General features: G+C 57.9%; 2 protein-coding genes across 4 annotated transcripts in view; both read right to left on the reverse strand.

Annotated features, from left to right (window-relative positions):
- Nucleotides 1-5,423, reverse strand: part of AP2M1 (adaptor related protein complex 2 subunit mu 1) — an 8,910-nt gene extending 3,487 nt beyond the window's left edge. The window contains exons 1-4 of the mRNA XM_004713446.3: nt 5,341-5,423; nt 3,034-3,150; nt 1,095-1,360; nt 375-457 (exon numbers count right to left, since the gene is read on the reverse strand). Of these exons, the coding sequence (XP_004713503.1) occupies nt 375-457; nt 1,095-1,360; nt 3,034-3,107 (423 nt within the window). The 5' untranslated portion in view covers nt 3,108-3,150; nt 5,341-5,423. The remainder of the gene's footprint in view (nt 1-374; nt 458-1,094; nt 1,361-3,033; nt 3,151-5,340) is intronic.
- A 1,974-nt stretch (nt 5,424-7,397) lies between these two features.
- Nucleotides 7,398-22,508, reverse strand: DVL3 (dishevelled segment polarity protein 3). Of its 3 annotated transcripts, XM_045296418.1 has the most exons (17): nt 22,348-22,433; nt 21,821-21,964; nt 17,038-17,107; nt 16,414-16,535; nt 16,184-16,293; nt 15,882-16,017; nt 15,625-15,718; nt 15,350-15,419; nt 14,291-14,430; nt 14,072-14,148; nt 13,891-13,958; nt 13,581-13,730; nt 12,695-12,826; nt 12,355-12,522; nt 9,929-10,144; nt 9,434-9,844; nt 7,398-8,624 (listed from the first exon to the last, which is right to left on the reverse strand). In XM_045296418.1, exons 4-17 carry the CDS (start codon nt 16,458-16,460, stop codon nt 8,593-8,595), a joined length of 1,851 nt encoding a protein of 616 aa, XP_045152353.1. In that variant the 5' UTR covers nt 16,461-16,535; nt 17,038-17,107; nt 21,821-21,964; nt 22,348-22,433; the 3' UTR covers nt 7,398-8,592. The 3 variants fall into 3 exon arrangements, with proteins under 3 accessions (XP_045152353.1, XP_045152352.1, XP_004713505.1); XM_045296417.1 differs by lacking the exon at nt 21,821-21,964 and having other exon boundaries at nt 22,348-22,508; XM_004713448.2 differs by lacking the exon at nt 21,821-21,964 and having other exon boundaries at nt 7,398-9,844; nt 22,348-22,508.
- Nucleotides 22,509-22,522: the final 14 nt, after the last annotated feature.

The raw sequence follows: 22,522 nt of genomic DNA on the forward strand, positions 1-22,522 counted from the left end.
TCCCTCCCTCTACTCCTGCGGGGTACCACGTCCCAGTGAACTCCATCCCTCCCCTCTACTCCTGTGGGGTACCAGCCCCCCAGTGTACCCCATCCCTCCCCTCTACTCCTGCGGGGCACCACCCTTACTCCCCCCCTCCCCCTGCAGAGGGAAACTGCTGGCTGAATCCCTGCTAAGAGATGCTGAGTTGGCTGAGGCTGCTTGGGGGGTGGGAGGGGCCACACTGGGCAAATGGGCCTACAGTCATGGTAGGAGGCTCAGACCAGCACTTCCTGTCAGGGGCAGGAAAATGAGTCAGCTGGGACAAGGCTCAGGGGCCAGCTGCGGTTAGAAGTGGGGTGCCACCCTGATTCTGGCCTGCGCAGCCCGAGTACCTGGCTCTTGATGCCCTGTTGAGTGATGAAGGTTTTCAGCGCGCCTGTCTCTGAGTTCTGTGGATAGCCAAAGTCCAGGATCTCTGCGAAAGGAGGGAGCCTTCAACCGGTGGGGACAGGGGAAGGCTCCCTCATGCCAGCCCCTCCCTGGGCTGGGGAGTATCTGGCCAGCACAGCTCTTAGGACAGTGCAGGGTCATTGGCAGGCAGCTTCCAGCTTCCCAGCACTGACTCTGGACTTACGTGTTATGAGAAAACAACATCAAAATAGCACAATTTTTTCGGAGAGAAAATTAGCAGGAAATCCACATGATCACAGTGGGCAAGAGGCCCAAGGCCCCTGGAGGATAGCAATGACCAGGCCCGAGGGGCCTATAGCAGCTCACCCCACCAGACACTGAGGCAGTTGGTGAGGGGGAAACTGGGAGGGCAGTGGTCCAAGGCCTAACCCCCAAAGTAGAGAAGATGAGGTCTGCCCAGCCACAGCAGGCCCAGAGTCAGCCTCCTAACTCTGCGAAGCCAGACCTTCTCCCTTCCACCCTGCTGCCTGCATCTGTGTTCCACTCCAGAGCGGCTCATAGGGCTAGGTTGGGCTTGGCCTTCTCAGGGGCAGAGACAGCAGACCCACCGGGGAAGGAAGCTCAGAGGCCCTGGTGCCTGCAGGCCAGGCCCAGTCAGGCTCACCCTCACCCGAGCTCGGGCTGCTGCCCTGCGGCCTCACCATCCAGCAGCTCGTAGATGAGCACAAAGTTGTTCTTGATGTTCTCTTCGCTGATCTTGCCAAAGTAGGCCGCCATCACGTCACACATCTTATAGAGGAACTCGAAGACCATGGCAGCATTGACATTCTGCTTGGTGACAGCTGCCAGCCAGATGTTGGACCGCTTAACATGGAAGAAGCTGGTCCGTGCAATGTTGGTGACGGGGCTGCGCACCTGCTGCCGGGCGTGGATAACATTGACCCGGAAGGCATCCACTGCATTCCTCCTGAGGGAACACGGTGCATGGAGGCTGCTAAGCACCCAAGGGATCCACCCCGGGGCTTCCAGCCCACCCTCCTGGGCGCTGCAGTGTCTGCCGTGAACTTTAGAACCACTGCTGCCACCTCCAGGGTGCTTTGCTGCCCCCGACCCCTGGGGTGGGCCTGGGTGGAAGGCCAGAGTTGGGCTGATGTTAGGAGGTTAGGAGAAAAGGGGAAGTCATGTGGCAGTGGCAGGAAAGCAGATGTATCCTCAATCAAGTGAGGCTCACCAGATTTAAGGAAGCATGTCCCTGACTCCCAGGCCTGGCCCCAACGTCTGTCCCCGCTCTACCTCAGCTGCCACTTCTGGCTTCCCAGTGAGCAGTGTCAGGCCCACATGGCAAAGAGATCCTGTTCCCTCTAGCGACCCCCTGCCGGTGACCTCGCCAGTGGGGCAGGCAGCTCCTCCTGAAGTTAGGACCCTGTGACGCCACAGAAGGCCCTCGGAAAGGCCTAAGGGACCCTGGAGCTGTGCCACCCATTCTTGTCCAGAGTCCAGGGCAAGACAAGAGATGAGGTGGGGGCAGGGCCCGCCACCCGCCGGTGCCCGGGCGGCAGCTGGCCAGGCCGCTTACCTATTGCTATGACAGCCAATGAGATGGGATGAGGAAAATGACGCCAGCAAGAGGAGTGACAGCAACGAGAGAGAGGGTTAGACACACACGACACACACACTGGGGAGGGCAACATTCACCATGAGGTGGAAGCAGACAAGCCACGGCAAGGGTAGAGCGCATGCAGGCCAGGCGGGGGGCATCTGGGCAGCCTGGGGTGGGTGGGGGTCACCAGGAAGCCAGGTTCGGGAGGCCAGGCCCTGCCACTTCTCTAGCTCCTGCCCCACCAACGGGCCAAGGGCAAACGGCTGCCCCAGGGGCGAGGGGTACTGACTGCCACAGTCCTCCTGGTCCCTGACTGCTTCTCCCTGGCTCTTCAGGCAGCAAGAGACAGAGGAAGCGAATCGCATCAGAGCTGCCGAGGTCAGCACTCAGGCCCTCATCAGCAAAGAGCGGGGCGCGAGGGGGTGCAGGCAGCCAGGCAAGGCCCAAGGGAGCAAGGTGAGGAGCTACACTGGGTTGGCTCTGACAGGCCAGCGTGGCCTTCCCACCTCCCACCCCCCCAGAACCTTGGAGGCCTCAGCCTTGCCACAGCCTCTCTTCCAGCAGTGGTTTAGGGGGACTGAAATCAGGTGGGTCAGCAGCCTGATGTGGCCGGAGAATGGGTGGTGGGAGGTAGAGGACCGCTAGCCTGGGTAAGCTTTCCAGGGACTCCAGCCAGGGCCCATCGTGAGAGGGCCTTTGCAAACCAAACTTGCAGTGGGTTAGCACCTCCAGCCTGACCGCTAACCCTAACCACTGCAGCCAGACCTCTCTCCTCCTCCTCCTCCTCCTCAGAGAAAGAAGCAACCTGCTTGGCAAAAGCAAGTGCCTCTAGCAACCAAGTGTGCCACTCCAGGCATCAGGGAGGCAGGAGCGGCCCGTGGAGGCCCCACCAGTCCAGGGACCTCGCTGTGCAGTGCAGACGCTGACCGCCAGGCCGACCCCACCAGAGCCACAGGGAGCCAGGCTGTACTCTGAGCCTCCGGGAAGAAGAGGCCTGGTTCTGCATGCTAGGGTCGGGTCGGGGTGGCACAAGGACTCACCCGATGTCATCGCGGTAGACCCGGGAGATGAGCACCTCCCCTTTGTGATTGTAGATGAACAGCCCTCCGATCATGGCGGCAGCTCAGTCTCCGCAGCCCATCGCTGTGAGAACAGACCTGGGGCAGGTGGGGGCGGCGTCAGGGCAGACCGCGGACCCCCAGCAGGGCCCGTGAGGCGGTGCAGTTCACGGGGCTTTTGTCCTGACTCAAGCCCATCAGTCAGTGACCCTGCAGCCCTCCCTGCCGGCCCCTCCCCTTGGCCAGGCTCCAGTTCCGGTTTAGCTGGAACTGGAAAGGAGCTAAAAACTCTGAAGGCCTTGAGCCCGGGATTCTCTGGTCGCTTTGGCCCTCCCTTTTCGGGGGCTGGGCCCAGAGCTCGCCCTTCCCCCCCCTCCCAAGCCCTCTTCCTGGCACTGAGCTCAGCTGGGATCCCCATCGGCCCCCTCCCTGCAGACTCACTCAGGGAGCCACGGAAGGCCTGCCCCCTTGCTAGAGGCTGCAGGAATGGCGGTAGGAATTACTCCAGATGGCTCAGGCCTGGGGCCCCAAGCCCGGCCTTGGAATGCTCAGTCTCAGGTCCACTACCCTTCTGGGAAGCGAGCAGGCCTGAACTCTGGATTCGCAGAAGCCTTAACATTCCAGGAAAGCGCGGGCAGAGTGGGGGAAGGGGGAGAGCAGGGCGACCTGGCCTCTGGCTCTGACATGGATCCAGAGTGGCCGACCCCCCACCCCCACCGGGCAGTCAGATAAACAGGCGAAGGAGCAGAGAGGAAAGGCCTGAGCTCAGACCTGGCAGATTACACGTCAGTGACACGTCAGCTGCTAATGAGTCCTGCTGCCCCTTTCAGGAGTCCCCAGGGTAATGGCAAGGAGAAGGAGGTGCCATTGCCACACATCCCCACCCTACAGGACGGAGTAGAACTGCCCTGGGGTTTTCGGAGACGGTAAATCCTTAGGGGGAGCAGAGAGCCTCATCTTTCTCCGGTGGAGACACTGGGGGTTCAAACCGCTGACCTTGCGGGTTCGTAACCCCAGCACTTAGGGGTGCTATTTGTACACTTCTGGCATTTATTTGCATTTGTCTCCTTTCGGGTAGCAACTCGGTGATTCCAGACCCACCAACCTCACTCCTGTCTGGCCCAAGTGCCTACAATAGGGGGACAGGCATAGCAACATGCCTGAATTATTTGGGTCATATGATTTTAGGCTAAGAGGAGAAAAAGGGTTCATTTGGCTCTACAGGTCCTGGATCGGCTCTGGTTCTAATTTCACAGGGGAGACTTCGGCAGGCTTCTCTAAAATGAAACAAAGAAGAACGAAGCCTTTGTCTTATTTAAATTAAAATAAATAAATAAGGCCTCCTGGCCCTCCTGAGGCGTCCCAGGGTGGTGAGCACTTCCCAGCCGGGTCTGAAGAGGCTGGGCGAGGGATGGGACACGGCAGTGGAGTCCTGGGCACAGAACCCGGGCCTCAGGGATCAAGTGGACGTGGCTTCGGGCACCGGAGAAGGGCCGTGGGGCGCCGGGCAGGGACGGGGTATTCGGTGAAGGGGAAAGGTCGGCGGCAGCCGCAGCCATTCTCCGTCCCCCAGAGCAGCAAGCACAGCGTGGGGTGGGGTGGGGGTCGGAGAGGAAGAGTGGCCGGGCTGGTAAAGGCATCTAGGCTCTGGGGGCGGCTGGCAGGGGGAGAGGCTGGCAGTGGCCAAGGTAGGGTGGGGAGGCCGGGAAGGCGGAGGAAGCCTTGGATCTCGGTGCCAAGGCACGAAGGGCTGGTGGGCTTTTGCCCCTCGCGAGGGGGGCGCGGCGGAAAAGACGGCGCCACGGGGGATGTGCCAGGTCTGAGGGCTCGGGGCCACGGGGTGTCAATGAAGTGTGGGCGAAAAGGGGGTGCGGCGGGGGCAAGGCCGGTCACAGTCCAGGCAGCCGCACAGTGGGGTGTCACTAGCCTGGCGAACGAAGGGACGTGTCCTTGCACTGAGAGAAGGGAGCCAGGGGCGGGGAGGGGGGGGGTCACGGCCCTAGGGGGCCGAGCGCCGCGAGGTGCCCAGCTCTGGAGGGTTCTAGTAGGGATTCCTTTCAGGAGGTGCCAGGAGGCTCAGGGGGAGGGCATCGCTCCCCGCTCTCCTGAGGCCGCGCCCCGGCGCCTCCGCCCTGCCCTCAGCTCCCTCCCGGGTGTGAAGACTGAGGAGGCCACTCCGGGTGTGGGCAGCCTTCCGCGTAGCTCAGTGCAGGGAAGAGCAAAGCCGGGCGGCGGGGCGGCCACCCTCGGCGTCCTCCCCGACCCCGTAAAGCCAGACCCCGAGCTCACCTGGTGTCCGCGGCACCCTTCTCGGCCGGGCCACTCTCGGGATCCCAAGATGTCCGCCCGCCCCCTGCTAGCCCGCTCGCCGCCTCGGCTTTCACTGCAGTGTCTCGGCCCCGCCCCGGCCCCAGCTGCGCGTGCGCACTCCCGCCGCCACCGCGCAGACTACAAATCCCGTCAGGCCGCTTGACCGTCTCGCTTCCGGTTGTATGCGCTCTGTTTACTAAAACTACAATTACCGACGGCCTTTGGGAGTCGCCCTCGCCTTCCGGGGACTGGCGTGGCTTATCCCGTCACGCCTTAAATACACATCCCAGCATACGCTGCTTCTTCTCGCCGTCCTATTGTCTGCACCGGGCATTCGGGGAATTGTAGTCTCTGCACGCGCTCCAGGGCCTGCTGTAAGTGTTTTGGATACGTTCAGTGGCTTAGTGACATTTTGTTGAATTCCATCTGTTAAAACTTGGACGGCCTTGGCCTCTTCTGTCTCCAGAGTCGAGGACTGGCTGTTCTTTCTTGACTCACAAACACACAACTTGGCAGAAGCGTTTGCGCTTTCTAGTACCTCTCCACTGCTTCTCACAAACTTTTTTCATTATATATTTATTCCAGCCATGAGTTTCCCAGGGACCAAAACCCAGGAAGGGATATGGGAGAGGGAAGAGACAAATACTTGGAGGAAATTAACCAAAGTTGTTTGTTTTTTTATGAACGTGCCTCTGTTCTGTTTCACCGAGAAGCTATTTGCCTTCAAGTGACAAGACAGGTTGCTTAGAAGATGCTTGGCGAGTTTAATTTTACTGGCGATGGGATTTGGAAGCCCATCTCTGATGAACAGTTCAGCTTCACATCCAAGCTGAGAGGAGGGTCCAGAGCCAACTTTCCAACATGAAAAGCCTGCTTGGCTTTTGGAAAACATGTATGGGCTCTTGTCCATCTGTCGGCAGAGATGTTCTGCTGCCTTCTCTGGGCAGGGCTGCACCAGTCCTGGGAGGAGGGGCAACAAAGAGCAAACCTGGTTGCAAATCCTACTATCCCCAGCTACCTCCTGCCAGAGCCAGAGTGTGGCAGGAGGAAGTCAGCCTGAAGTCAGGAGGTGATGGGATACTCAAGGTTTGACCCCTGCCTCTCAAAAAATGGACCCCAACTCATAGCGAGCGACCCTGCAGGACAGAGTAGAAGTGGCCCTATCGTTTCCAAGGCTGTAAATCTTTACAGAAGACTGGCACATCTTCCTCCAGAGCAGCTGGTGGCTTTGAACCACTGACCTGTGGGGTTAGCGGCAGAGTGCTTTAACCACCGTGTCACCAGGGCTCCTAAGACATATCCTAAACTACTGTCAATTTAGACTAAATAATAATAGTAATAGTAATTACAATAATAGCTACCATTTATTGAGCACCTACTCTACTGTGTGCCAGGCTCTGTGCTAGGCACTTTTCGTACAATATCTAATTTAAATCCTCACAACAACCCTGTGAGGTAGGTATTATTATTGTCATCTTACATACAAGGGAACTGAGGACCCAGAGAGTTTAAACTCTCCTGGAATCACTCAACCCACAAGTAGTAGAGCTGGAATTCAAACCAGAACCACCGGACTTCAAATCCCAGGCTCCAAAGAGGAAGGGAGAGGAACGGCTAACTTCCAGAACAGCTGTTGGAGCGGAATGGATGGGATAGGCTGACTGGTAGGGCATGGGGGTTTGAACTCGTAAATGTCTCTAGCTTGGTAGCCTGTGCAGACTGTGGAAGTAACCAGGATTGGAATTCAGGAGGGACACAATTTGTATGAGATGATGTGTCGACATGACAGGGATGTGCCTGTGGAAATGTCCCGTGGGAAATAAAAATACCGACCGAAAGATGCGTGGGAGAAAATCAGAGCAGTGACAACTGAAGCCATGATGCTGAGTGAGGCCCAGGGGTGGGATTCAGCTGGTTTCCACAGAACTCCTACCTTGTTTTCGGCTGAGTTCAGAGAACCGGTGGTTAAAATGGCTTCTCTCCAAGGTGGGCAACCAGGCAGCCGCCCAATGTGGAAATCACAAATGGACATCTCATACTGTTTTAACGCGTACCTTTTATTGTTCTTATTTCAGTATTATCTGCATGAGACAATAGACTACCTTCTGGTGTATCATTTTTTAGTACTAAAAACGGTTCATTAGAGCAGTGAACCTGTTAAATTATTTGAATCCCACCACTGGGAAGGCCATTTTGGGGTCTTCCAAAGAAACAGAAGTGGGCCGGAGATGGAATGCCGGGGCAGGGGTAAGGTGGCGGGGGGGACCAACATGGAAGGCATGAGCAACAGTGGAGCAATCCTCCAGAAAGTTGGACAAGCAGAGCCAGAGAGGGCTGAGATGTACGGGACAAAGCCCTGCAGTGGTGGTGCCTCGGGAAAGCGCCAGGGCTGAGTGGGGAGCAAGCCCAGACCTCCCAGAAGGGGACACCATGGACACACTTCAGCACAGCCTCCCATTTACCCACACCCCAGAAGTATTAGCTAACTCAATGAATGCCAAAATGTCCAGGCTTGGAACTAAGGGATTTACCTTACCCTTGATACCTCAGTCCGGAAACGATGAGAACCTTAGTGACTTAGGTAAAACATGATAACAGTCATGATTTTTTTCCTTTTAAAGCGAAGAACCAGGTTTAAAAAACAAAAGCAAACAACGAAAAAAACACCTGGCACTGTCTGGAAGCTCTAGGGATCCCCTGCCAAACCTCAACAGCCCTGTGAACTCCTGTGTCCCACTCTGGAATACAGTGGAAAAGGTGGAAACGGGAGGGTGGGGTGTGGAAGAGGGGATGAGAATGTCCAATGCTGGTTGCTTGAGAAGTCTTCTGCTGAGCCCAGCGTACAGGCTGTACTTGTATTTGAGGACAAGTGTGAAAGACTGGAGAACTCTGAGGAAGAAGAGGAAGACAGGGGACCTGCCCCATAAGCTGACTAATCGAGAGGGGTCCAGCCCTTGGCGAGGGACCAGCCCTGAGTCTAAGTGAACTTGCATAGGCACTGTGTGTGTGTGTGTGTGAGAGAGAGAGAGAGAGAGAAAGAGAGGCAGGGTGTACTACCTCTGGAGAGGGGACCAGAGTCTCCCTGCCTGGGCGTGCTGCTGGGGCCAGCGGCAGGAAGCCTAGTGTTTCAACATGCTGACGTATAGTGGGGGGGCTAGGTATCCTCCAGGAGCCCCGAGGGGCTGTTGAAGCAGGCTTCCTGGTCTCCTCGGAGGCTGGGCCTCCCCTTGCTCACAGAAAGTCAAACAGCCCGAAATTCTTGGCTGCTCCAGGCCCAGGAAAAAAATGGGGAAGGAAAAAAGAAAAGAGATGTTTCAGGCCCAGAGGTGAGATGAGCCTGCTCGTTAGTAGGGTTAGGGGCCTGAAGGAGCCAGCACACAGGCCAGACATGGCAAGGAGGGGCTCGGGTGGGGGTGGGGGTGGGGGTGGAGTAGAGAAGAGATGCTTCCGGGGACCAGCTAGCAGCTCAGGCGGCGCGGGGGCTCTCTGTGTTTTGGGTCAGGGCTGGGCACAGGCAGGGGGCATGGATGGACGGTTACTGGAGGTGGCTGCGGCTCTGGGAGGCGGGCCGGGGCGACATTCAGGGGCAGGAGAGCAAGGTTGCAGGACAAAGTCTAGCGGGTTGCACACATGCGTGAGGGGCAGGTTAGCAGGGATGGTCAACCGAAGGGAAGGGAGGGGCCTCCAAGGTGACTGTTCCATTTAGTTCCCAACATGTGTGGGCAGGGCTGGGCCGGGGACAAGTAAGGGTGGCACAACAAGCCTGGTCCCCTGAGACAGCAGCGCGGGGCCCCGAAGGGTCCTGGGAAGCCCTGCATAGCAGTTAGTGGGCAGAGGGCACAAGGCAGGGCAGGAGGCAAGTTAGGGGTTGCAGAACCAAGTGGCAGGTCTGCCCTGCCCTCAGTGCACCCCTCCAGCAGTTAGCGCGCCTGGATTTAGTTCTGTTTATTTCCCTTTCAGGTACCAGACAAAGTAAAAAAAGACGGATGGCGAGAGGGACGCAGGCGGCCAGGGCGGGGATGGGACAGAGGTGGGGGGGGCCCTGCTCACATCACATCCACAAAGAACTCACTGGGGTTTCCCATGGCCATGCGGAAGGACTGTCTGCTGGCGGTCAGTTCGGGGGGCACCGAGGCCAGGTCGCGGCCTGGAGGGGCCCCGGGGGGCCCCATGGCCGCAGGCGGCGGGGGCATCATCAGCACCGGGGGCCCGTAGAGCGGGGGCACACCGGGGGGGCCATAGCTCGGGTGCTTGTGGTGGCTGCGCAGGCTGCTGGCCAGCGAGTGGTGACTGCGGTGGCTGTGCTCGCTGGCCGCTGGGCCCGAGCGCTCGCTGGCCGCTCGATCACGGGGCCCCCGCAGGCTGCTCCGCGTCGTGTGGTCCGACTCGCTGCCGCTGCCCCCAGACTTGGAGTCCCCTGCCTTGGGGTCCTTCTCCTTCCGCCGGTCGCTGCCGCTGCGGTTGGAGCCACTACTCCGGCTGCCTGTGGGATGACGGGGTGGGGACACACACTCAGAGCTGGCCAGAGCCCGCCCCTGCCCCTCCTCTCTGGCCCCCTCCGACTTACCTTCACTGTGCTGGCTACTGGCGCTGCCCCCGGCGTAGCTGTACCCCAGCTCTGGGAAGCCGGGGTGTGGGTTGTAGGGGTGCGGGGGCGGCGGGTACTGGTAAGGGAAGGCCATGGGCCAAGGAGCGGCCCCGGGGTGGGGCAGAGGGGCCAGCGTGTCCTGGTCAGAGGCACCGCTGGAGCCGTCGTGGTCGTGGAGGGACAGGTTGGCCATATCTGTGTGGGGAGGCGAACCTGGCTGAGTTGGTCTGATGGGCGACACCATGCTCAGGCAGGAGGCCAGAGGGGGTCCCGAGCCCACAGCAAGTGGGTGCCAACAGCAGCGACAGTTTCTGGTCAGTGGGAGGAGCCACAGAGCGGCGACCCGAGCCCTCTTTCAGACCCTCTACCACCCACCCGAAACAGCCCCGGGGACCCTCCTCAGGGAGATCCCAAGCCACCGCTCCACATTTAGAACTCCCAATCCGTGGGAGGCCCCCAGCCAGACTTCCGGCAGTTCGGTGTCCCGGTGTCCCTGCTCGGTGGGCGGAGGAGAGGGTCAAAATCCTCTCTCTGGAAACACTAGACCAGACCAAACCCAATCCACTGCTAACAAGTTGATTCAGACTCAGATGGACCAAGGTCAGGCTTCCCTGTAGGTAAATCTTCACGGGATTCTGATGGCCTCCGCTTTCTCTCAGGGAGCCGCTTGATGGGCTGGAACCCCTGACCATTGGTTAGCAACCCATGGCCAGGCCTGCCACTCTGACTCATACCAAGGTCGATGGAGGGGAAGCACCCCAGGGAAGGTTGCCCAGCCTACAGAACTTTGGGGGAGCATCTTTCACCCACAGAACACAGCTCGTGGGTTTGAACTGTCAACCTTCCCATGAGCTGTGGAACGCTTAACGTACTGCCAGGCTTCTTCTCAGGTAGTCTGCAGACTGCCATCCTGAGGACAACAGCTGCCTACTCTCAGCTAACACAGCTGGGGCAGAGAGAAGGGAGAAGCCTGTTCTGTTAGCACCAGGAACTGGGCCTCTGGTGTCCTCTGTCTATGGGTGAGAGATGCAGGAGTCCCCAGAGAAAGAACCAGGTCTCCTGAGCAAAAACCACAGCTATGTGTGACCCTGGATCCTTTGGGCCAAGGTTGAATTCTGCAGTGATAATGTCAATCATAACAACCATGTGCCATGGAATCTAAAATGCCACTGATTAAAGATGCATCCCAACGTTACATGAAACATGTACTGAAACGTGAGAACAAAGGAAAAAAGAATCCATCTTAGAATCAATTAAATACAGACTCAACCCTCTGCTTTTCTAGCCCACTTGTTGTGGACTAACCAGTGCTAGGAGCATGATGATACTATCTTCTATCATTCTCAAGACAGCCCCAGGGCTAGTTCCACGCTTCCCTCCATCTCACAGATCAAGGCAAAGAGACACTGAGAGGCTGGGTCACTTGCCCTTGACCACATAGTAAGCATAGAATTAAGACTCTCAACTGTCTAACTCTCAACTCCTCTAAATCATCAGTACTCCATGGAGCATACTGGACGTTTTATGAGCCAGGGGCCTTTCATCCAGGGAATTATGACCCTCGGGAACAGCCATTCGAATCCCTAGAACTTAAGTGAAGCATTTCAAGAGTTAATCTTTGGAGCTAAAGCACAATCAAGATCATGAAAAAACAAAAAGGAGGGAGGGATGCAGGTGGTGGTGGTGAAGGGTTAAGAACCTAAGAGAAGCTCCCTCAAAGCAGAGGTGGCTGATGCAGTGGCCCTCGGTTTCCAGCCTGGGCACAGCTGTCTGTCTTTGAGGACGCTGCGCCCCCAATGCTGCCTGCAGGCTCAGAAGGAAAAGAGGTTCCCTACAGGCTCCCCTGTCTGAAGAGCTCTCACGGGCTATGCATCCCCTAAGGACCAAGTCCAAATCCCTTGGTTTGGCTGGCAGGGTCCTCAGCAACCTGGCGCTAACAGCTTCTCTTTTCTGTCCTGGGCACTACCCACCCCCTCGAAATAGTGCCCTGGGCCCTGCCCTGATGGAACCTGGTTGGGGCCAATGGTAGGTACTGTCTCAGCCAGTTGAGACAATGCTTTCTTTAGCATCAGGTACGTGAAGGGGTGGGGGTGGGGGGCGGGAGGTGATGGAGAGGGCAGGTGTGGGTGTTGGGAAGAACAAAGGCTCTGTGACCTGGAAGAGCAGGATGGCGGGCCCAGCTCTGCGGCTCCTGTCTGTGAAACCCGGGTGGACAATGGAACATCTACAAGTCCCGGGGCGTTGACTTCTCCTCTAGGGAGAAGGTGGTGGGGCGTATTGAGTCAGTGCTTTAGAAACCACCCGCACGGAGTCAGACACAGAGCAGGCTCTTAGCAAGCTCTAGGTTCACTAGGGGGCCACCGGGTAGGCAAGAGAAAGGACACAGAGGTGGGAGAGGCACGTACTGCCGCAGAGGTCACCGAAAATGTAGTAGCATTGCTCGGAGAAGGTGATCTTGTTGACAGTGTGGCGGATGAAGCCGGCTTTCAGCAGGTTGCTGGCGTACTTGCGGGCCTCCCGCCGGTCTGTGAAGCCTTCCACGTTGTGGTACAGCCAGTCCACCACATCTGAGCCTGGGGGTAAGGCTGCCACTTAGAGAGGCCACCCCCACCCCAGCTTGGGTTTGTTGGGCCTCACAGAAGCCAGCAGTCTGGAGCTGGTTCTGGCTCAAAGGAGCAGTCCCTAGGCCTGGGCACCTCTCACCCTTCCCCCCTCTGCCATTCCCCCTCGAGGGGGCCTGCTCACCAATGAAAGCATTGGGGATGGTGATCTTGAGCCACATGCGGTCCCGGACCTCCAGACCAGATTCTGGGGAGGCCATGGCTTTGACGATGGCAGCCATGTCACTGTGGATGGACAGGTGGAAGTCCTCTAGGCCTGGGGGACGGGAGGCACAATGGTGAAGCCGAAGGCGGCTTTGGGGGCGTGCATTCCAACTCTTCTGCCTACAAATGATGGGACCGAGGCTGGGCAAGGGGCTGGCCTCTTGAACACTCGGTTCCCTTCCATCCAAATGGGGACCTTCACATCTGCTTCACAAGATGTTTGATGAGAGGATTGAAGGAGCTAAGAGAAGGTGCTTGTAACGTGTGGGTTATGAGAACCTATAATGTGTGCATTATGACAATAAAAAAGGGACCCATTCATTGACCTTGCTTTCTGACATACGCTGTTATTCTTTCATCAAACCTCAGAGGAGCCTGGTAAAGGGCGGGCCATTAGTCTCTTTTACAAGAGGAAACGGAGGCTCCCCAGGTTCTCACAAGTCTAGAAGCTCTCATTTCCTAGTGAGGGATGTGGGGTGCACACAGGGGGAAAGGGCCATGTGAGGTAGCTGGGATGAGCTCCCAACACTCCAGCAAGAGCCTCCATTCCATCTCTCCCATGGAGCCCTGCCTGCAAGGAGCCCTGGTGGAGCTGTGGGCTGCGAGCTTGGTTGCTAACCACAAGGTCACACAAGGTCAGTGCTTCAAACCCACTAGCTGCTCTGCAAGAGAAAGACGGGACTTTCTGCTCCCGACCAGAGCTAACAGCTTAGGAAACCCACAGGGACACTCCTACCCTGCCCCTATGCGTCGGAACTGACTCAATGCCAGCGAGGGGAGTTTGGCCTTGCCCGCTGGACACTCACGTTCAGTGTCAGGGATGGAGCTGGTGATGGAGGAGCTGGTGGAGGTGATGGTGCTCAGGGAGGGGCTCATGCCATAGGCAGGAAAGGTACCAGTCATGGCCGCCGTGTGGGAGACCCAGGCCGCGGGGTCGATGGGCCGGATCGGCTCACCTGTGGAAAGTGTGAGGAGTCACCAGCTGCTCACCTTGCCCATACTGGGGCCCAACAGAGTGGGTGAGGGGGCTCAGGGTGACGTAGCAGAAAGGAGAGACAGGGCTCACGTGTGCAGACACCAACTCTGACTTTAGGGGCGAGTGCCCCAGCCACTTACTCCTGGGCAGTGTGAAACAGCCGCGTGGACTTGGGTCCCAGCACTTGGCTACAGTCAGGGTGATGGGCCTGAAAGCAAGGGTGTCCCTAGTGAGGGCAGAAGCTGTGGGAGCCCACGCCCCTCGCCTGGTAGCCAGCAATGCCTGTGCACCCCCCTCCTCGATGGCCCGGCCCATCTGTACCCTGGCTTGTGCACAATCTCCCGTAACACCCGGACAGCATCATCATTGCTCATGTTCTCAAAGTTGATCTCGTTGACCTGGGGAAGATGGTAGAAGGAGGATATGCAGTGGGGCTTGGTGGAGGAGTCTTCTGCTCATCGAGGAGGGGCTCTGCCTGAGCAGGGGAACAGGGTGGGGACACTCCCCATGCACCCCACCATTCAGTGTGGGCCCTGGTACCTGTAACAGCATGTCTCCTGGCTCAATACGGCCATCAGCAGCGACGGCCCCACCCTTCATGATGGAGCCGATGTAGATGCCCCCGTCACCACGCTCGTTGCTCTGGCCCACGATGGAGATGCCCAGGAAGTTATACTTCTCTGCAAGTAGTAACAAGGCCTTGAGAGGGATGCACAGTTCTGGCCCAAACACCCATCTCCTTATGAGAAAATAAGGTTGCTATAGTACAGGGTCGCTATGAGTGGGAATTAACTTGATGGCAGTGTGTGTGTGTGTGTGTGTGTGTTTCTGGTCTATTAGGAAAACAGGAGCCCTGGTGGTGTAGTAGCTATGCGGTTGGGCTATGATCCAAAAGGTTAGCAGTTTGAAACTACCAGCCACTCCGAGGGAGAAAGACAGGGCTTTCTACTCCCTTAAAGAGTTACTGTCTCCGAAACTCACAGGCAGTTCTACCCTGTCCTACAGGGTCACTATGATTCACTGCCGTCGAGGTGATGGCAGTGAGTCTGGTTTGGGCTTTACTGTAAAAGGGACAAGAACTGACATCGGCTGAACAGGCACCCAGTTTAGCATGCTCAAACATACTTCTATTTCAACAGCTTTCCACTTTCATCCTGCTTTAGAGAGCAGACAACAGAGGTTCGGAGACTTAAAGTAACTCTTCTAAGTTACCAAGTAGCAAAACTAAGCGTCAAACTCAGCTGTACATTCCCGAGTTGGGGCTCTTTCCACCAGGCCAACTGTCTCATCAGAGAACATCTAAGACAGAAATCAGAGGACAGAGATGGAGGGCTGAATGCTAAGAAGGTGGTGGTGTGCTGTGACACACTCAGGGATCACTGCCTCCAGGAAGCCCTCCCTCATGCCCTTCTCTGCTGCCACAGCTCTGTCCCTACCTGTCATAGCACTGACCCTGACCAAGAGACACTGGAAGGGTCAGTTGATGTTTCTTTAAGACTGGTCCTTGGGGCCTGGGGACATGCCCTGGGCTTCTCCCACTCTGCACCTCAAGCCTTCCCAGGCCCCGGCGCAGAGGGAGTGCCGCTTCAGCAGACTCACCCATGTTGAGAGTGACCGTGATGATGTTGAGTGACATGGTGGAGTCCGTGATACTGCTGAAGGACGAGGACTGGAACAGACAGAGGCCCTGAGTAGCAGGCAGGGGCTGCAGGGGCGCACTGTTCCCGCCTAGCACCTCAAGGTCCCCACCCTCCTCCACTGAAACAAGAGGGCAAGATGTCGGCGAGGACAGGACGCGCCCTGGCCTCACCGGGGCTGGGCCCACAGCTTGCCCACTCCCACCCCATCCAGCTCCAGCAGCCCTGGCCCCATACCCGCTCGATCCGGGACACCTTCTGCTTCCGCCGCCGCCGCTTGTGTCTTCTCATCAGGCGCGACGCACTGCTCTGCTCTGTGGAGCTGCTGAACCTATGGGGCCCACAGTCGTTCCCCACCAGACCGGCTCCACCCCGCCTGGCCCCTGAAAGACCCTTCCGGGCCCAGGGCCCCAGGACACAACCCACCTCCCTTCCAGGGACCGGGCCTCCTCTGGGGCCCCTCCACCCACAGTGCCCATGAAACTCAAGCCCACCTGCTCGTGGAGTCATCCTCATCCGAGTCAAAGAAGCTGGTGGTCTCCAACTCGCTGCTCATGAGGGTGGAGGCGCTGTCGTAACCCCCGGGCTCTCGCCGCCGCTCCCCCTTGGAAGTTCCGTTTACCCGGGTTGCTGCAGGGGTGCAGGTGGCTGGGTTCACACAGGGCCCGACGCCGGAGGGAAGGGAGGGGGTGGGCAGGCCTGGGGCGGCAAGAGGGCATGGCGCAGGCGGTCGGGCAGAGCGTGGGAGCTGAGAGGAAGCCAGTGTGGGGAGACGGGGAGCTCGGGGAAGACCCACTGTGCTCTGGGCCGTCCCTCCGGCGAGGCCGCTCCCTCTGGGCGGACACCAAGGAGTCCGTTTCTGTGTCGTTGTCCAGGTTCTCCTGGCTGCCCCCACCAGCATGAGGGCTGCACGGAGGAGAGGACTTGGTGGAGGAGGGGGCGGGCTGGGGGGGTACCTCCCCCAGCCCTGGTCTGAGCTGACCAGGCCCTCCCCTCTGGGTCCTGGCCACCCCAGCTCACACTCACTGGAAGGAGGGGGGCCGGGAGTCCCCGATGCCTCCCGTGCGCTCCATGGGGGGTGGAAGCTCCGCAGGGTTGTCAGCACAGAATGGGGCTGGCTCTGGGTGCGGGCCCTCCGCGGACACCAACTGTTGGGGGGGGGGATGGGGGAGAGGATGACCAAGGGTGGGGGTGTAGAGGAAGGGGAAGTGTGGGCTTCTGGCTGGGCAGGAGGGCCACCCGGAGAGAAAGCAGCAGGGAGCGCTGAGGGTGAAGAGACAGGGGCCTCTTCCTGGGCTGGTGAGTGGGATGGGGTGGGAACAAGGGCCAGGGCTCCAAGGCAGGGACGGGCAGGTGCCCCTCTGTGCGTTTCTGACTCTCCATTTCCCCCTCCCACTCTTCCTCACTGCTGTGGCGTCTGGGGGACAAAGATGGGGCTCGCTACTCCCGTGCAGAGTGACAGTCTTGGAAACCCACAGGGGCAGCTCTACCGCGCCATGAGTGGGAAAGGGGGAGTGGAAGCCAAGGGGGTGGGGTTAGAAAAGAAAAGGAAGAGTGGGAGACGAAGCAGAGCCCCACCCAGGATGCAGCCACCATCTCGGCTACCCTCCCCGCTCCCGCCCTGGGGATGCAGGCCGGAGAGCTCCTTACCCAGGACACCACCCGGCCATTGAAGCAGGGCAACTTGGCATTGTCATCAGAGATCTCCTCCTTCACCACTCTGTGGGGAGGGCAGGGGCGGGGAGGGGCAGGCCAGGTGTCAGAGAGAGCTTTCCGGGGTGGAAACGGAAGTGTCTTCACCATCCCAATTACCAGGGGCTCCTGCACCCCAAACTGGGCATCAAACCAGTAGCATCAGCCTAGTCATACAGGAGGAGTGAGGGTGAACCCACGGCTCTGCAGCGTCACCAGTAAAACCCAACTCTGCCCAGGCCCGTTGCTTGCTGGCCCTCCCCTGAGTCATCAGGTGGCAGCAAATTGCTGTTCTCCGGGAGTGTGCACACACCCTGGGATCTCCGGGGTGGGGGCTGTGCTACTCCCCATCATGTCTCTCCTGGACTCTCTCTTCCCCGGATCCCCCCAAAGCACACTGCTATCGCAGTCCTGCCTTTCCCACTGAGGCAGGAATCCTGATATTCTCCTGAGCGGTGTGGACGAGGCGCTTGGGGAAGGGAAGGGGAGGGGAGAAGGCATTTATGGGGCTCGAGTAAGGACGACTGACGGCTCTCCTTGGTTAGGATGTATTAGGGGCCTAGCACGCTGCTGAGCCCCTTGCTTGTCTTAGTTCATTCAGAAGGCCCAGGAGTGCTACAAGGTAAGGACAATGGGGGAGACAAAAGCCCAGTACCTCACGTCACACCGCTAGTCAGTGAAGAGCTGGAAGTGGAATCCTGGTCAGCCTGACTCCACAGCCAGGTGCTTACCTATTACATCATCTCATCTCCAGAGCTTTGTGATAAGGGATAACGTGCGTGGCGACCTCATGAAGTTAAAGCTATCATCTGCATTTTACAAAGAAGTAGACTCTTTAGAAACTCATCTAAGGTCAGAGAGTCAGAAGATGGGGAGCTGGAATTCAACCCTGGGTTTTTCTGATTCCAAACTCAGACTCTTCTCAGGTGTCTCAGTCTCTCCTAAGAGATGACGGGCTGAGGTGGAGTGGGGGCCGTGTGGCGCGTGCGGGGTGATGGGAAGTGGCTTGCAGTCATGGGCATGTGATTTGGACAGGGCATACATTACGACAAGAAATCCAACACAGATGATGGCTGGGGCTTGAGGACCCCCGCCTGTGTCAGATACCCTGCCTGTACTCCTGTACAGAGCGGAGTCATGGCCATGGGTCAGGGGGTGGCCTGCATGCGTCTGAGTTCTGAGCTGAGCAGGCAGAGGAAGGTGGCTGGGGAAAGCAGTTCTCCAGCTCTGGGAGCAGCATCTGCCCAGAGCTGGGAATGTGCCTGGCTCTCCCTGGGATGCTCATGTTCTTGGGACGCCTGGCCAAGCTCACAGGCTGAGGCTGCCTCCTACCCAATTCTGGCTCTTCCTCCATTCCCAAGCTCATCTTGACCCAAAGGAAGCAGCCCAAACCACCGTGCTCAGGACCAGCCTAGGAGCTGGCTCAGCCCGCCAGCCACCAGGGTGGCCATTGGGTCTCCCAAGTTTGCAGGCTGTCCATGGGAATCAGGGCTCGAGACAGAGAGACAGAGAGAGAGAGAGAGAGAGAGAGAGAGAAAGAGGTCACATGGCAGAACTGGCTTCGTGACCTGCTCTGGAAAGGGTCTCACTGAGGTGGGTACTTCTACCTTCTACCAAGTTCCCACCACATAGCAAACAGGTTACAGATGTTGGCACTCATTCTGGGGATCACTGGCAGGTTGTCAAGGCTCTGCTGACTCACAGCGATCAGCTGGCCAGGCCCCCTGGGGGGTCTTCAAACAGGCCTCAGTCTCTGTCAGGGAGCTGGATGGTTCAGGTTCCCACCGCACTGACTCGACCTCCAACCCCACCCTGACTCCCACATGCACCCTCCCAAGTGGAACTGGGCAGATCTGGGTTCAAATTCCAATCCTGCCGTTTATTAGCCTTTCATCTTCCAGCGGCTCCTTATCTTTCCCAAGCCTTTGTCTTCTCCTAATGAATGAGTCACCGAGGCCGGCACAAGCCAGGCTTATACTGTACTAATACCAGCTATGCACACCCCCCTTCATCCCATCGCACTCCCCACCCTGTATGGTGGGGTCCATAGTCTCTTTCTAACTAGAGGCAGAATTTAAGGGCGAGCATTTCTTCAGCGCACCATTCCTTCTTCCCAGCAGGAGAGAACTCTGCCAGTGCTGGGCAGGATGTAGGGGGGGGGGGGGCCCTGCCCAGGGGTCCCAAGAAGGACCCGCCCTGCAGCCTGCTGCCTTTCCTTGCTGGGGCTGCAAGCTAGTGGCTGTGAGTTCGTGTGAGGCGCTTGCGAGTGGGAAGCGGGAAAACCTGTCCCAGCGGCAGATCTATTTCCTGGACAGACAGCTGCTAAGTGGCACTTAGGTGGCAGGTGCTGGTAAGAGCTGGGTAGGTGTGTGAGACTAGACAGGATCAAGCCTCATGAGAGTTCTCATGGGCAAGGTCGGTGGAAAGGACAGGGAAATTTGGACCTAGACAAAGAATGGCCCCGAAGAGGAAGCAGCACCATTAGGGGCTGGTTTCCCAGGTGGCTGCCTAACTTAGCTCAAGGCCACACTCACAGTGGGCACCTCGTCCTTCCATCTGCTATCTCCTCAGCACTGACTTAAGTGCTCATCCATCTTCCAAATCACTGAGCTTGACCAAAGCTCTGGAGAGCAGATGGGAGCTGGGGAACCCTGAGGCCTCTCGGAGTGAACCTTGCAGGCACAGGAAGAGACTGGGAGCAGACTTTCCACGCTGACTCCCTTTCCCATTTGTCAGCAGGTAAGTGACAGCCCTACCACATCTCCCCTGGGACGGATGCATCTGTAAAATGGGGACGGTAATCATAGTAATTGTGTGCTTAAGGCCACAGACTTTGGAGCCAGGTGCCTGACATGGAATCACATTCTGCTGTCACTTAACAGCGGTGTGACTTTGGACAAGTTACTGAATTTACCCAGCTTCCTTGCCTTGTTACAGCAAGGGTGCAAGGGGCCCTGGTGGTGTAGTGGTTACCCATTGGGTTACAAATTGGGTTACGCATTGTTAACCACAATACTACGCATTGTTAACTAGCAATAAGTACGAACAATACTACGCATTGTTAACTACAAGGTCCACCGTTCGAAAATGCCAACTGCTCCTTAGAAGAAAGATGAGGCTTTTGACTCCCATCAAGAGTTAGTCCTGGAAACCCACTGGGGCAGTTCTACCCTGACCTACAAGCTTGCTCTGCATTGGTACTGACTCGATGGCCGTGAGCTTGCTTTCGGAAAGCTAGAGTGTTAAGAGGATTAGATGAGTGGCGATTCAAAGAACATGCAGCCGAGGGTTTGCCACACTGCAATCTTCAGTTCATTTTGCCCTCAGAGGTAAAGACAAACTCGGTCTCATCTACTTGCTTTTCAGTGTTCTCAGCCCTGCCAAAGCAGCCTGTTCTATTTTGGAGAGAGGGGTGTGAGTACCACGCATACATGCACGATGACTTTAAGTGGTCCTTAAGTGAGCATGGATAATACATTTTAGGGGGGGAAATACAAATAGAAAATCAGGCCCGGGTGGGGGAGGAAAGGGAAAAAATGAGGAGCTGATACCAAGGGCTCAAGTAGAAAGCAAATGTTTTGAGAATGATGATGGCAACAAATGTACAAATGTGCTTGACACAATGGATGGATGGATGGATGGATGGATTGTGATGAGAGTTGTATGAGCCCCCAATAAGATTATTTTAAAAAGAAAAAGAAAATCAGGTCCATGATTTTGTACTATTAGTTGGATCAGGCTAAGAAAAACAGCGAGCTGACTGACAGTGGTTGTAGAGAAAGCTATGAAGGCAATAGCAATCCAGTGTCAGGAGGGCCCTTCTATGAGAGCAGATAGCAGCCTGGAAGACTTGGCAGGCAACTTAGAGACACGGGCTCAGGAGGCGGGGCTAGGCCCAGGAGTGAGTGGTGGGTGGAGACGCAGCCCCTCAGAGCATCTGTCCGCAGTCAACTGAACTGCACAAACCACCTCCCACATCCCCAGCCAGCCCCCTTCCACTTCGATCCCACTTCAGATTCTTCCAATCAGGGATGTGTGTCCCTGGACAGAAGCCAGAAAACCATTACCCCAGCCCTGGGGTGGAACAACAACAACAGAAACAAGATCGTTAGAATCTACAAAGGACTTTCACACACAGGAGCTGGCCGCCTCAGCACACCCGAGTTCCCGGGGTAGAGAGTGACAGCAAGGCCTTCCAAGCAGAAGACAGAAGGGGCTTGCTTTCTGCAGCCAGGAGGCTGAGGCCCCGGGAGAGCAGCCAGCCGGATGAACACTGGGGGGAGAGGAATGTCCCCCTCACTCAGCTCCCAGGAGCTGGGCAGGCCTCAGGCCAGGCTGGAGAGGCAGCCTTCAGGCCTCGAGGGCTCCAGGTGGGGAGGTCTCCCCACGGGCCCCAGGCAGGCTGGTGTGGGGGCCCCCTCCTCCCGCAGCCAGCCCAGAGTTGGGGAGGGGGTGAGGAGAAGGGCCAGGCTCCCCTTCCCAGGCCAGCTGCTGCAGAACCTTCCGGCTCCAACATTCCATCCCTTCTTAAAGGGGAAGCGCTGCTGCCAAACTCCTCCGTCCAAAGCCCTGCAGCTGGGAGGAGGGGAAGACCCTGGGGAAAGGGGGTGGGGTGGGGGGCAACCAAGACTACCAGGAGTCTCTTCCTGGATCTCTGATCTCCGGCCCTTCCCAATGTCCCCCACCCCGCTTGGCCCCCACCTGGAGGAAGAGGGCCTCACTTCAGAAGGGAGGTAAGCACCTGGGTTAGGCTGGACTCCCCACAACATCCCAGACACCCCGAGGAGGGCAGTGGAAACGGACAGCCAGGGGCTGAGCACCTCCCTGCCCCCAGCTCCAGGCCCAGAGATGCGGGATGCTCCAAATATGGCTCGGAGTTGTGGAGCTAAAAAGATGGAGAAGGGGTAGGCTCAGCGCCAAGCAACCCCAAGTCTGTGCTAAAGAAGTGGGTCCCCCCCACCCCCCGCCGGCAGTGGTTGGACTGGGGACTCGGGCTAGGAACTGGGGGTGGAGGGGCGGGTGGGGTTGGTATGGGCCGCTGATCTCCGGGGAGGTCAGGGGGCTGAATGGGCAGGGGCCAACCGCTCTTGGGGAGTTGGAATCCCCCCAAAACTAGGGTGCCTAAAGGGCGCAAGATCCCCTACAAGAGGCCAACGAGCGATCCCTTCCAGGGCTGGAACCCCAGCTTCCCAAAGCGCAGGACCCGCGGGACCGACCGTCCCGCCGGGGGTCCGGGGTCCGCTGGGGCGGGGCGGGGGTCGTCCTCACCCGAAGTCGTCGTCCATAGACTTGAAGAAGAACTTGTAGCTGGGTCTCTGCAGAACGCCCTTAAAGTCCGCCAGGGTGACGCGCTCGGCGGGCAGGGGCAGCTTCACCAGGTACGGCGTCTCCTGCCCGTCCAGGTGGTAGATGATCTTGGTCTCGCCCATGGCTCCGGCCCCGG

Source organism: Echinops telfairi, unplaced genomic scaffold (genome assembly GCF_000313985.2).
Source record: "Echinops telfairi isolate 266 unplaced genomic scaffold, ASM31398v2 ScPeMD7_7407;HRSCAF=8445, whole genome shotgun sequence".
In the NCBI taxonomy this organism is placed as follows: Eukaryota; Metazoa; Chordata; class Mammalia; order Afrosoricida; family Tenrecidae; genus Echinops; species Echinops telfairi.

Coding starts and splice junctions, on each gene's coding strand:
- DVL3 (XM_045296417.1), bottom strand. CDS start 22,508: ATGGGCGAGACCAAGATCATCTACCACCTGGACGGGCAGGAGACGCCG. Junction 15,719..15,881: donor GAGGATGACTCCACGAGCAG/GTGGGCTTGAGT, acceptor TGGGCCCCATAG/GTTCAGCAGCTCCACAGAGC. Junction 15,420..15,624: donor AGGTGTCCCGGATCGAGCGG/GTATGGGGCCAG, acceptor TGTCTGTTCCAG/TCCTCGTCCTTCAGCAGTAT.